Source organism: Taudactylus pleione, unplaced genomic scaffold (assembly GCF_031769625.1).
Source record: "Taudactylus pleione unplaced genomic scaffold, aTauple2 ptg000015l, whole genome shotgun sequence".
In the NCBI taxonomy this organism is placed as follows: Eukaryota; Metazoa; Chordata; class Amphibia; order Anura; family Myobatrachidae; genus Taudactylus; species Taudactylus pleione.
Genome location: NW_028284417.1, coordinates 19,449,598 through 19,463,881, shown reverse-complemented (window position 1 = coordinate 19,463,881; position 14,284 = coordinate 19,449,598). Strand labels below are relative to the sequence as shown.

The window sequence follows — 14,284 nt, the reverse complement described above, 5'->3', positions numbered from 1 at the left end:
TATGTGACCCCTCTCACTGATACACGTTAGTATAGTGGGAGAACCGCCCTGCAATCACCGCACCGCAAGGGCTTTAGCAGAAGAAGAGCAGGGACAGTGAAAAGGCTGACAGTAGAAAGTGAAAGTACAGGCAGCAGACGCTAGCAGCAGTCACATACTATGCAAAGAAATCAATCCCTGCACTATCAGCGCTGATCCTCAACTACGCAGACACAGGGCCTGGTAGGACACAGCGCTGCATACACAGACCTGTTCCAACGGAGGAGAGGTATGCCGGGGGACCCAGACCACGATGCCACCGATCAGCAGCGTTCACCATGCTTTCTTGTAAAGATGGCCACCGAGGAGCAGAGAGGAGGCCGGCCTGGGGGAGGAGCGCTGCCACAGGGCCAATCGGCAAGTACAGAGAGGCTGTGTGCAGCGGGGGAGGCGCCGGCTGTGAACAGGGAAGGCGCGCTCCCCTGGCATGCATTTAACCCCTGGGACGCCGCAGCACTATCGCTCAGCTGCGGTCCGCTGTGCCAGGGGGGTAGTGGAAGCGCAGGTCTGTAACCTGGCTCCACGCTGCAGCCAGTCCCCAGGGAGCCCCCTGCCTGGGGACTCCGGACCATGTTCCAGTGGGGACCCACCGCGGGACCCCGCTGCTTACCTGCTGTCCTCCTTAAATCCGGCCATGGTCCCAAACATCTGGGGTCACCGCTAGCTGTGACCCCAGATGCCTACCAGCATCCCCGGATCTGTACCGGCGTTCTGGTACCGGCGGGGGTGTAGGGAAGACAGCATGGACCTCAAGAATGACTGTCCATGCTGTACTTCCAGATGGGCAGCCACAGCTGACTTGAAGAAAACTTCAGGAGCTATCCTTAGCCCCCCTCTCAACAGGTGCATCCGACTCCGAGCCGGGCACCAACGAAACTGAGATGCCTTGGCTCGGAGGCGGGGTATAGGAGGGGGACCCTAGTGCATCCTGGGAGGCTGAAAACTTAACTCTATGGTGCCCAATGCCTGACGTCATCACCTATACCCCAAGGTATCCTGTGGAACCCTATGGACCCTGAAGTAGAAAAATAATCTGATTGGTTGCTATGGGCATCACCACCACTTGTCTGTTTTAGAAGCTTTAGTTAATCTCCCATTCATTCCCTGTGGCACCAGGGTTGCCATATACTGCCCATGCCTGGTAACCCAGTGGTATTTTGAGTTCTAGTATCCCCTGCAGAAAGGTGACTGCTATTAACCAATAGAAGAGCTGACCTACAGATCAGATTTATTTTCTCAGCTGAGAGTTCAATGGTGGCAGTGCGTCCTTCACCGGAGGCTTGCCCATAGAGGTGCACAGCGAAATCTGCAATGTTGCCACTACAGTAATTATGAAAAATGTGCACAGTCAAGCACACATGGCAACACAGAACCAGCTATTAAATTTCAGTGTAAAACAATGCAACCCAGTATTTGTTTGTTACAAGCGAAAGCAGCCAGTATTTTCCCTGCATGCCCAATAAATTAATTTGTATCACATGCATTGCAGCATGGTTTGTTCCAGGAGCAGATTGTTCCTTGTTTGCGGTTTTTTTTATATGTTTCTTACTTTGAAACAAGTTCATAGTTATAAATCAATATGAAAAAAATATAAATTGTAATTTTTTTACCTCGTAAGTTCCAGTTCTTACTTCTCTGCTGTATGTACTACCGAACCTAACTTGCAACTATAGTTCTTATTGAATAATAGCTGTGGCACTCGGGGAGCTCAATGGGTAAAAAAAAACAAAAAAAACAAACAAATAAGACTGAGCCTAATGCCCAGAGAGCATCTTACTTCGACATCACATTACTACCTCCACAGTACAATGAACGGCTGTCACTCAGCACATCTAAGGTCAGAGGAGTGACTTCAGTCTGCACCTCATAGGGTCCTCTATGGGAAAAAGCAGCAACATTCCTCCTTATTGCTCTTACACATGTGATCATCCATTCCCTATTATGGGGACATCATAAACTGACTGACTGATAGAAACCTCTGTGCAGAATTTTGTTCCAGCCTTATCCCGAACTTTCAAAAACTAGTCATCAACTGGAAGTCACACTGAATTCTAGAAATGTGTTTGTTATAGTTTAGTACACTTTATTATCTTGCATTAAAATGTCTGCACATATGTTTTTACAGATTGGGCGTCTTTTTGGTTAAATGTAGTTTTAATTTGTTACTGAGATTGGGGTAATGTGCAGTCCTTTCTAAGGTTACAGAGCCACACATATAGCCCTTGAAGTGGATCAGGCTGTCTATTCACTGACCCATATGCAAAAATCTCAACTGGTGAGTAACTAACGACAACTTACCTTCAACAAGGGTGAAAAGATTGAAAAACTGGATACAAACGGCAGTAATTACATGATTCTTATGCTCATCATGTTAGTGTCACTATTTTCGGCGATTAGAGATCAGCATGATTTAGTAGGCTTCTGCTGTCTTTCCTGGTATTGATTGCTCTTATAGGAGGCTGACAGCATAACAAAAAAATAAAACAAATAAACACAACTCTTACTAATTGTGTAGCATGGCTCGTAAGTAGCAAGCAACTGAGAAACGTTGTCAACATGAACAAAGAAAAAAATAGTGATTTTGGATGATAGCTGAGGATTCAAAGTCTCAGTTCTTGCTCTTTGTCATACAATTAGAGCTCCAAAACTTTGTTCAGCTTCCCTCACTAGAGTTACTGATCTGTGAAATTAGAAATATTAAAAACGGATTAGTCTGACAAGAGCAGACTGCTAATAAAATCAAGCCGCATGTAAGACAGGTCCTAACTACACAGCACAACCCTTGGTAGTTTTCTGGATGAATGACATTGTTGCTTAAACATGCAAGTGTAATTTCATTCAGCAAAGACATATATATGACACATGAAAATGATTTACAGAAACAGGCAATTTATATAAAGATGTGTAATCATACACCATGCGGCCCGAGATGCCTGACTGAGTGAGCTGCGCGGAGCAGGGTGGAGTCTTTTTTACATTAATGTGCGTCTTATGGTGCAAACGCACAGTCAGACTTCTGGTCGATCAGATAACGATAGTTGTCTGACCTTCCTGCATGTGCTGGATGTTCGATATCGAACATCCAGCACATGCACCAACCCCCCATCGACTATAACGACCCACGATTAACGTTCAGCGGTCTCTATAGTAACCAGGCCAACCTGGTCGATATTGACCAGGTTGGCCTGCATGCACAGGCAATGGTCGATATCGACCATCTGTGCCCATCGTTTGAGGGGGCCAGAAACTGGTCGATTTGAAAGATAATGATATGATCAATATCATTAAAATTGACCAGCGAAACCTGATCGTGTGCATGCACCTTTAGTCCCAATGTGATGTTATAAAACCGCTTCACGAGACTACACTGATATGATATGCAACACTTGGATATCTGTGTGCGAGTCTGATCTGTACAACAGAACTTGGCAGAAAAGAAAGCCACCGGCGCTGCATCGTTACACTTCGCATACAGATTAAGACTCAGTCGCACACAGATATACACGTTTTGCATATCAAATTAATCAGTCTCGCAAAACGGTTTTATTGTTTAGCGTTACGACCAAAAAGCACTTTCAAGCATAAAAGTCACGAGAAAGACACTCGTGCAAGCAGAGTTGCTTTGCATTGCAGAGAAGGGCAGTTTGGCGTGACTGCGGCAATAGTGCATGAGAACAATCTGTAGATCTTTTGAGGTTCATCACACCAGGGTGTTAGTGACTGTTGTAATGATTTACAGGTAATTATCTCCCCACAGTACATGTAAATTTCACACACTTAGCCACACTTCATTCAGTTCAATTTCACACCTGTTGGAAAGCTCAACTGCGCTTCAAATATCGTAATAAAGATTACATCCATTCAAATGAGTGCAGAAATGTAAGGCACTTTCTGTTGACCCACCATATGGCCTTTACTGCAAACAGATATAGATATGTATGAATGTGCCTCCATATAAAACAAACTTTATACAACCAGCTTGTTTAATGCATCCGAACAAATCTATGAGGCAACACTGAAGTAAAAAAAGTATCTGCAGAGATTATTCCATTTGGTATATAAGCTATTTTAGGCATGGAGCTCCCTCTTCAATTTAATTGTATCTTTGCACTTCAAATAACTTCATTTACAGTATACAGACATGTTTCCATAAAACTGGCAAATATGAACATTGTTGGACTGCAAATACAGTACATCCATGCCCAAGTCAAGTTCTCCCCTGGACAGCTCCACTACCTAAAGCAGGGGAGGGGAACCTTTCTTCTGCCAAGGGCCATTTTGATATATATATTATTATTTGCAGGCCCTGCAAGGGCAGCGGTGTGACCGTCTGAAGCGTCCTAAGGTTTCTCCAGACGGCACTGCTGCATAGATTCTGGCTGCAGGGTGCCATTCTAGGCACCCTGCTAGATAGATGAGGCTAGCAGAAAAACGCTCTGAGGGCCAGACCAAATGATTCCGGGGGCCTTATATGGCCCCTAGGCCTGAGGTTCCCCATCCCTGATCTAAAGTAATCACCATTAGACAAAGGGAATACTATTCACTTAATTATCACCCTGTGAAACAAAGACATAAGAGTAATTTGAGTGTAAATACTGTACATCAGACAAATAATGGCGATAGCATAGTAAAATAAAAATGGTTAGTCCATAGAGGCAAACAATATTTTTCTATATGTAGTGTTATGCTAACTACATTTTTCCCGGGCCTGCCGGAAAAGGGTGTCCACTAATACACACTGGCATAGTGGTTAGCACTGCCGTCTCTCAGCATTAGTCATGGGCTAGTATTCAACCAGGGTTCTATCTTCATAGAGTTTATATATTCTCCCTGTTTGGGAAGGTTTCTTCCAGATGACTCAATTGTCACCTTCTGTCTAAAACACATTGGTATGTTAATTGGTTTCTGCTAAAAACTGACTATAAAGTGTGTGTGCAATTTATGCTCAAATGAGACAAAAAAGACCAATGTAAATAATTATATATTCTGTGTACAGTCTTGCATTACAGTATTAGTAGGGCCATGAAAGGAGAGTCCTTGAAATAACTCCTATTTCAGCACCATGACTATTTTGAAAGACAAGAAATGTCTAGACATTAAATATTAACCTCAACTTTAACATTTTAGTCTTAAGCAGAACACTTAAAACAGCCCAAGATAAGACCAAGCCCTAAATCTCAACCTACTGTAGCAGATGTTTAAACCTAGTACCCATGGGCATAACTACCATACTGTAGGTGCATAATCTGGACCGCTGACATCCCGACAGTAAGTATAAGGGTTAAGGTTAGGCTGCGTGAAAAGTGGTTTAGGGGGAGGGCTAGGATACTTACCTAATTCTGTCAGGACTGACTGTCGGGATGCCGTGCCCAACCCGTTAAATATATTTTTCAGCATTGTGTGGTACATAGAGTCCCTAACAAACTTTTACTATGGGGCCTTAAAATACCTAGGTAGCCTAGACCTTACAATAGCCCAAAACCCAAACTGAACTATCACTGATTTCTGGAGAAGCTGGATAAATTCTACATTTGGGATATAGTTAATAGTTGGCAATCATGATTTGTAAGGGGCATGGGGACCTCTTATGATCTATGTCCTGTGACTACTTTTGTCTTGAAGCGACCAATTAATGAATACAGTGCCTTGCAAAAGTACTCACCCCCCTTGGCTTTTTACCTTTTTTGTTACATTACAACCTGTATTTTTTTTATCTGAATTTTATGTTATGGATCTGCACAAAATACTCTAATTTGGTGAAGTGAAATGAGAAAAATCTGTATTAAAAAAAAGAATCTTTATAAATAAAATTCTGAAAATTGGCATGTGCTTATGTAATCACCCCCTTTGCTATGAAGCCCCTCAAAAGTTCTGGTGCAACCAATTACCTTCAGAAGTCACATAATTAGTTAAATGAAGTCCACCTGTGTGAAATCTAAGTGTCATATGATCTGTCAGTATAAAAGCACCTTTTCTGAAAGGCCCCAGAGGCTGCAACACAACTAAGCAAGAGGCATCACACCATGAAGACCAAGGAGCTCTCCAAACAAGTCAGGACAAAGTTGTTGAGAAGTACAATTCTGGGTTGGGTTATAAAAAAATATCCAAATCTTTGATAATCCCCCAGAGCACCATCAAATCCATCATCATCAAATGGAAAGAACATGGTACCACAACAAACCTTTCAAGAGAGGGCCGCCCACCAAAACTCACAGACTGGGCAAGGAGGGCATCAGAGAGGCAGCACAGAGACCAAAGATAACCCTGAAGGAGCTGCAGAGTTCCGCAGCAGAGACTGCTGTATCTGTGCATGTGACCACAATAAGCCGTGCACTCCATAGAGCTGGGCTTTATGGAAGAGTGGCCAGAAAAAAGCCATTACTTAGTGATAAAAATAAGACGACACGATTTGAGTTTGCCAAAAGGCATGTGGGCGATTCCCCAAATGTATGGAGGAAGGTGCTCTGGTCAGATGAGACTAAAATTAAACTTTTCGGCCACCAAGGAAAGCGCTATTTCTGGCGCAAACCTAACACATCCCAACAACCCCAAGAACACCATCCCCAGTTAAAAATGGTGGTGGCAGCATCATGCTGTGGGGATGTTTTTCAGCAGCAGGGACTGGGAAACTGATTCGACTCGAGGGAAAGATGGATGGTGCTAAATACAGGGATATTCTTGAGCAAAACCTGTTTCAGTCTGCCTATGATTTGAGACTGGGACAGAGTTTCACCTTCCAGCAGGACTCGAAGCATACTGCTAAAGCAACACTCGAGTGGTTTAAGGGGAATCATTTAAATGTGTTGGAATGGCCTAGTCAAAGCCCAGATCTCAATCCAATTGAGAATCTGTGGTCAGACTTGAAGATTGCAGCTCACAAGCAGAAGCCATTCAACATGAAGGAGCTGGAGCAGTTTTGCCTTGAGGAATGGGCAAAAATCCCAGGGGCAAGTTGTGGCAAGCTCATAGAGACTTATCCAAAGCGACTTGCAGCTGTAATTGCCGCAAAAGGTGACTCGACAAAGTACTGACTTTAGGGGGGTGAATAGTTATGCACGCTGAAATTTTTCTGTTATGTTGTCCTAAATGTTGTTTGATTCATAATATATATAAAAAAAAAAACTTCTTCACAGTTGTAGGTATGTTCTGTGAATGAAATGATGCACACCTTCAAACAATCCAATTTAATTCCAGGTTGTGAGGCAACAAAACATGAAAAATGTAAAGGGGGGTGGGTGAATACTTTTGTAAGGCACATATCCTGAAGTGCATTCAACAGAAGTCAAAAGAAGATTTTGAAATCTCTATCCATCAGACCTTTTCTGTTTTGCATTTATATATTTCCTTGGGTGTGGTATGATTTGTCGAAAGTCATTCAGTTGACATAAAAATGGCAAGATTTTGAAAATGTGAACATGAAACATGTCGACATGGTCGAATTGTCGACATTGACCTGATGAACTGTCTACAAAGCATCCCTGGTGACCCAGTGGTCACTTACCTCCTCCCTGTGGCAGCGGCAGCCCCAGCGTCTTCTTCCGGGTCCTGGTGGGCATGTGACAGTCACTTCTGGCGCAGACCTGTGGTGCTCCAGCGTTCTAGTAAGTATTTTTCCCCTCATCATTAAACTTAACCTCCACCCGCATCCTAACCCTTCCGGTGGTGCCTACCCCTAACTTTCGGGCATCCTCAGCAATTCAGCATGTCATAAGGTGATAGTTCCGATGTCGACATTCTCAGAATGTCAACATGTCCTTAACATATTTCTTTGCTACATTCCACAATCCATTTTTGGCTTCTATATGCACCCTTTAGACCAGGGATGGGGGAACCTCAGGCCCAGGGGCCGTATAAGGCCCACGGAATCTTTTGGTCTGGCCCTCTGAGCTTTTTTCTGCTAGACTAATCTGGCTAGCAGGGTGCCTATAATGGCACCCTGCAGCCAGAATCTATGCAGCAGTGCCACCTAGAGTGTGCTTAGGACACTTCAGACCGTCACAACGCTGCCCTTCCAGCTCCCCGGAGTATCCTCAGAATGCTCCGGGCATTGCTGTAATCACAGGCGATTGTGGCCCCACCCGTTTGATGTCACACTGAGGGGGCGTAGCCTGCACGGGCCCGCGAATTATGTTCTATATATCAAAATGGCCCTCTGCAGAAAAAAGGTTCCCCACCCCTGCTTTACGCTCTCTGCCATTGGTATTGTCTGTAGTAATTCCTAATATATTTGTGGAAAGTTGATGGTAGTTCACTCGAGGACTATAACTGGGAAGAAACCAATGAAGCTCCCAGACCTTTACATTCTTGAGTATTGTAGCGCTCCACCTAATAAAACAAATTAACATTTAACCAAAATTGTGTGTGCTCTAAATTCCTTAACTGTCCTGGAAAGATTTATCCCATGCTACTGGCACCTGAACTTAAAATGGATATACTTTTCTATGTATAAAGCTCCTATTGTTTAGGCTCTAGTTTTAAATATAGACATTCATTTCAAAATCTTATTTCTGTGACATGCCATAAAACGTAAGCAGTCACATTCAAGTGCACAAGACAGCAAGCACCAGTCTCTCCATGTGTTTTTTCCAGCTGTCTGGGACAGCACAGGCTGTGAGCATACAATAATATAGCAGTAGGACAAAAATATGCAAAATGCACAAAATCATTATTTTAGGTTTTTGTGTTGAATGATTATGTGGACTCAACAACCTGATCCTTCAGAAAACTGCACTATTTTATATTTCAAGACAAAGCTTTGTTTTCATTGAAGTTCAGTTCATATGAGTACCTTTCTTGCAGCATGAATGTCAAAAAACGGCTTGTTCCGAACACTAAACGGTTCATGCGCTTTATCTATGTGTCCTGTCTTCATCTTCTCATGTCTGGGGAATATTATCTCCTTTTCAATGCAGGACAATCGGACGTTAAAGTCACAATCTCCAACAGGTCGGCCCTGTAAATTAAGATAGAATACATTTGAAAAACTGCTGCATACATAATCAAAGAGAGAATCAGCGACATATAATTAAAAAAGAAAAAAAATCAAGTTTACTGACTCAAACACCTGCTGCAAACTTCTGTAAATGTTTATAAACTATATGATTACAAAAGGGTTGAACAGTACTGCATTAGCCTTGGATTAACACAGAGAAAAGGTGAACAGACCTTATGCCCAACAAAAATATCCATTAAATTAAACAGCCAATAAAAAAATAACCCATGGATAACGCAACCCCTAATTAAACTACCGTATATACTCTAGTATAAACCGAGTTTTTCAGCACCTTTTTTGTGCTGAAAAAGCCCCCCTCGGCTTATACTCGAGTGATGCTCCAGGACCAGGGCCGGTTCTCCCGTTACGCAGCTGAGTAGGGCGCCACATATTGGAGGGCGCCTCACTCAGCTCCGTACCATGTGGGCCGCGGTGCAGACTGTGTCTCTGTGACAGCTGCACCGCGTGTGTAGCGCTGACCGGACGGAGTTCGGTCAGCACTACACAGTGCCAAACACACAGCCACCGGCGCCGGCAGCTGTGTGTTTGTTGTAATTAGCAGCCGATGAGAGTCTGTCAGACGTCATGATGTCTCTCCCATAATGCAAAGCGGCCGGAGGAGCCGGTAGCAGCATCGGGACCAGGATCGGGACTCTAGTAAGTGTTTTTTTTTATTATGTCTCTCTCTACTGGGGGGAGGGGGGCTACTACTGGGGGCAGTACCGGGGGGGGATTACTACTGGGGGCACTACCAGGGAGGGATATTACTACTGGGGGCACTACCAGGGGGGGATTACTACTGGGGGCACTACCAGGGGGGGATATAACTACTGGGGGCACTACCGGGGGGGGGGGGGGGGAGATATTACTACTGGGGGCACTACCAGGGGGGGTGATTACTACCAGTAGCTGCTGCATTTCCCACCCTAGTCTTATACTCGAGTCAATACGTTTTCCCAGTTTTTTGTGGTAAAATTAGGTACCTCGGCTTATATTCGGGTCGACTTATACTCGAGTATATACGGTATATATCTATAAGAATAAAAATAGTCTTGTGTCATTCAGTATTAGAATAATTTAGAGAGATTAAAGAATGTATAAAATGTTACAACTGAAAACCCTGGTTTCTCCAATTTTTAAAATATGCCTTTTCTTTTAAATACATTATATTTAAACACATTAATTTAAATTCATGTAGTTTGAAATGGGAGGATTGCCATCATGCTGGAGAGGAGATCTGGCAATATGTGACAAGCACAACTAACCATTAGTGGGCTTCTAAGCCAGTTTCCCAGTCACCTCTTCGATTGTGATCCTCTTGTTAAGCATATTTTGCATCAAGAAAAGTCACTATTATAATAATGGATTTGGTAATTAACAGACTAATCAGGCTTTTTAGCATGGCAATTATGGTCAATTTCAGAATTCTGCACCAGCAAGATTACCAGCATGAGGCCAGGGACTGGTGGTCTAGGAACAGATCAGCTCTCGATATGCTAGCACCAGAGTATGTATTCGATTTGTCACTTATGAACAAACCAAAGAAGCTAGAAGCCATGTTCTTCCTATCAAACAGGTTTTTAATAACTTTACAAAATAGAACCTGTCACATAAGAGCAACATATTGGCTTTTGCTTACTTGTTAACTTAAGTTGTTTATTACTCAAAGACATCAAGAAGGTGTCCATGTTTCCCAGATACTGCACCTTTTGGAGGGAATGCTAATTGCATCTCTCCTCCATATACTGTATATTGTTTGTCCTTTCGTCAATTCAATATATATGATTAGCCAGTGACAATGCTAGCACTTTAAATTATTTACTGAAGGGATGATACATTAAACAATTTATAATCCATACCTAAATAAACAATGCAGTTGTAATGTGTATCAAATTCATCAACCTTAACTATCAGTATGGTATGCAGTCGGGAAGCCGGCGGACCTAATTCCGACAGCCGGCTTCCCGACTGTTTAATCCTGGCGAGGGTTAAATGACAGGCGTCTAAATCTAGGGGAGGTACCTCCCTGGGAGGTTAAGTTCAGCCTGGAGGAAGGGGGGGTTAGCGTTAGGCACCCCCAGGGGGGACCTAGGGTTAGGCACCCCCCCGGGGGACTTAGGTTTAGGCAGCGGGGAAGGGGGGATTAGGGTTAGGCACTTGGGGGGGGGGAAGGTTAGGGTTAATCACCCCTAATGTTAGGGGTAGAGTTAGGTTAGACAATCGGGATTTCCTCCTCTGCCGGGATGCCACTGTCGGGATTCCAACCGTCGGATATAGGTCCAGGAGTAAATCATACCAAGTATGAGGGAGAACATGGAACATCATATCTTCTTAAGGAATTTATATTTAACTAGTATTGCCGTGCCCCTCCGTCCATGCCCTGACTGCTGCTCGTGCCTCTCCCAGGTGGCCGGTTAGGTCTTGTGGTGCTAGTTCTGGCCTGTCTCGTTCGCAATGGGAATCGGGAGGCACACACCACGGCTCCCACTGCATGTGTATTTACGAGATGGGACAGAACTTATGACATTATATAATGATGTACACTACCGTTCAAAAGTTTGGGGTCACTTACAAATGTTCTTATTTTTGAAAGAAAAGCACTTTTTTTCAATGAAGATAATATTAATTTAATCAGAAATACACTCTATACATTGTTAATGTGGTAAATGACTATATTAGTTGCATATGCAAAGGAATATCTACATAGGTGTATAGAGGCCCATTTCCAGCAACCATCACTCCAGTGTTCTAATGGTACATTGTGTTTGCTAAGCGCGTTAGAAGACTAATGGATGATTAAAAAACCCTTGTGCAATTATGTTAGCACATGTGAAAACAGGTTTGCTCGTTAGAGAAGCAATAAAACGTGCCTTCCTTTGAGCTAGTTGAGTATCTGGGGCATCAGATTTGTGGGTTCAATTATACTCTCCAAATGGCCAGAAAAAGGGAACGTTCATGTGAAACTCGACAGTCTATTCTTGTTCTTAGAAATGAAGGCAATTCCATGCGAGAAATTGCCAAGAAACTGAACATTTCCTACAACGGTGTGTACTACTCCCTTCAGAGAACAGAACAAATAGGCTCTAACCAGAGTAGAAAGAGAAGTGGGAGGCCCCGGTGCACAACTGTGCAAGAAGACAAGTACATTAGAGTCTCTAGTTTGAGAAATAGACGCCGCACAAGTCCTCAACTGGCAGCTTCATTAAATGGTAGCCGCAAAACGTCAGTGTCAACGTCTACAGTGAAGTGGCGACTCCGGGATGCTGTCCTTCTAGGCAGTTTGGCAAAGAAAAATCCATATCGGAGACTGGCCAATAAAAGGAAAATATTAATATGGGCAAAAGAACACAGACATTGAACAGAGGAAGATTGGAAAAAAAGTGTTATGGACAGACGAATTGAAGTTTGAGGTGTTTGGATCACACAGAAGAACATTTGTGAGATGCAGAACAAGTGAAAAGATGCTGGAAGAGTGCCTGACACCATCTGTCAAGCATGGTGGAGGTAATGTAATGGTCTGGGGCTGCTTTGGTGCTGGTAAAGTGGGAGATTTGTACAAGGTAAAAGGGATTTTGAATAAGGAAGGCTATCAGTCCATTTTGCAACGCCATGCCATACCCTGTGGACAGCGCTTGAGTTGAGCCAATTTCCACCTCAAACAGGACAATGACCCAAAGCACACATCCAAATTATGCAAGAACTATTTAGGGAAGAAGCAGGCAGCTGGTATTCTGTCTGTAACGGAGTGGCAGCGCAGTCACCAGATCTCAACCCCATTGAGCTGTTGTGGGAGCAGCTTGACCGTATAGTATGGTACGCAAGAAGTGCCCATCAAGCCAATCCAACTTGCAAAGTTTGAAGGACAAAATTATTATTATTTCAAATAAAAATCATTATTTCTAACCTTGCCAATGTCTTGACTATATGTTCTATTCATTTTGCAACTCATTTGATAAATAAAAGTCAGTTTTCATGTAAAACACGAAATTGTCTGGGTGACCCCAAACTTTTGAACGGTAGTGTATCTTCTGCGCAGAGTAGCAAATTCTGCTCTGATTATTGGATGTAATTAAACATGATAGGCAAATGAAAATTATATATAATTGATAAGAAGTCCAGAAGAAATGTGTTTTTAATAAAGGTCATAAAACCAAACAGTATACACAGAGACATCCTTTTAGGGACCTCATCCTGAAAGAGGGGTGCTTTAAAATGCTGGCCTGAAATTAGGATTTTATCATTCTTTTGGGGTTGACATGTGATCCAGAATCTGTCCATGATTCAGTCTCCCTTGGGAAGGTCACACAAAAATATGCAAGTTTTAACAAATATATACTAACAGTCCTATTAATGCACCCCTAATTTAAACGCTTGCTTTTTATCATCGATTCACTGTTTGAGGAAAATGCTTATAACACAATTAAGAACCTAAATACCTTTATTATGGCCACTATTAGACTTCTATACTGTTATCCAATATCACTTTACTTTTATTGGGGTACAAACAGATTTCCCAATTTTCACCTACACTTATGGGTAAAAGCAGGAAGTTCTTTCGCATGAATGCCGCAAAGCGACTTTTGCAATTGAATTGCGTAAAAGACAGGCGTACGCATAGACACGATAAGCAAAATGATCACGCAATAGGTGCAAAGACTTAACGCACTACAAGTTGGCGCTTTTTCGTAGCTAATTGAATTCCCCCTTAGCATTGTGGTATCGATCATATTAAACTTTACTAAAAAAATTTATGTATGTGTTCTTAAAAAAATCAGTGGTAGATTAGACTAGTTATTTATAATTGCTATATTGAGATGAGTACGGGATCCCGGCGGTCCAAATCCTGGCGCCGGCATCCCAACAGGACTAAAATACCGACATTTGTCTCCCTACCCTAAACCCTCCCTCCCCGATGCCTGAACCCAACTCCCCCCCCCCCCTAGTGCCTAAACCTAACCTCCCCCTCCCTGCACCCTAAACCTTTTTAGGCTGGATAGCCAGCTGGATGGTGCACTTTTTCAAAGTGCGGTGTTTTTTAAGTGCAAAACTGTAGCGTTAGACCTGCGCTATTATTCGCTAATTCTTCTGCTGATCTTGAATGAATTGACCCCGCCTCTCTCCTTATCCACAGGTAACTGAATTTGACTGCAGAGTATTCCATCTCCTGTGCCTGCTTTATTAATTATACTTATAGGTAACTAGCTTATTCTTTACAGAATCCTTATGCTATTGTTTCTAATGCCTTATGAGTTG

At 43.0% G+C, this 14,284-nt stretch overlaps 1 protein-coding gene across 2 annotated transcripts in view; it reads right to left on the bottom strand.

Annotated features, from left to right (window-relative positions):
* The window catches only part of RNGTT (RNA guanylyltransferase and 5'-phosphatase), a 337,387-nt gene that overhangs the window by 210,527 nt on the left and 112,576 nt on the right, over nt 1–14,284 (bottom strand). For both annotated transcript variants that reach the window (XM_088470650.1, XM_088470640.1), the window contains exon 11: nt 8,828–8,992. In XM_088470650.1, coding sequence (XP_088326776.1) covers nt 8,828–8,992 — 165 coding nt within the window. The remainder of the gene's footprint in view (nt 1–8,827; nt 8,993–14,284) is intronic.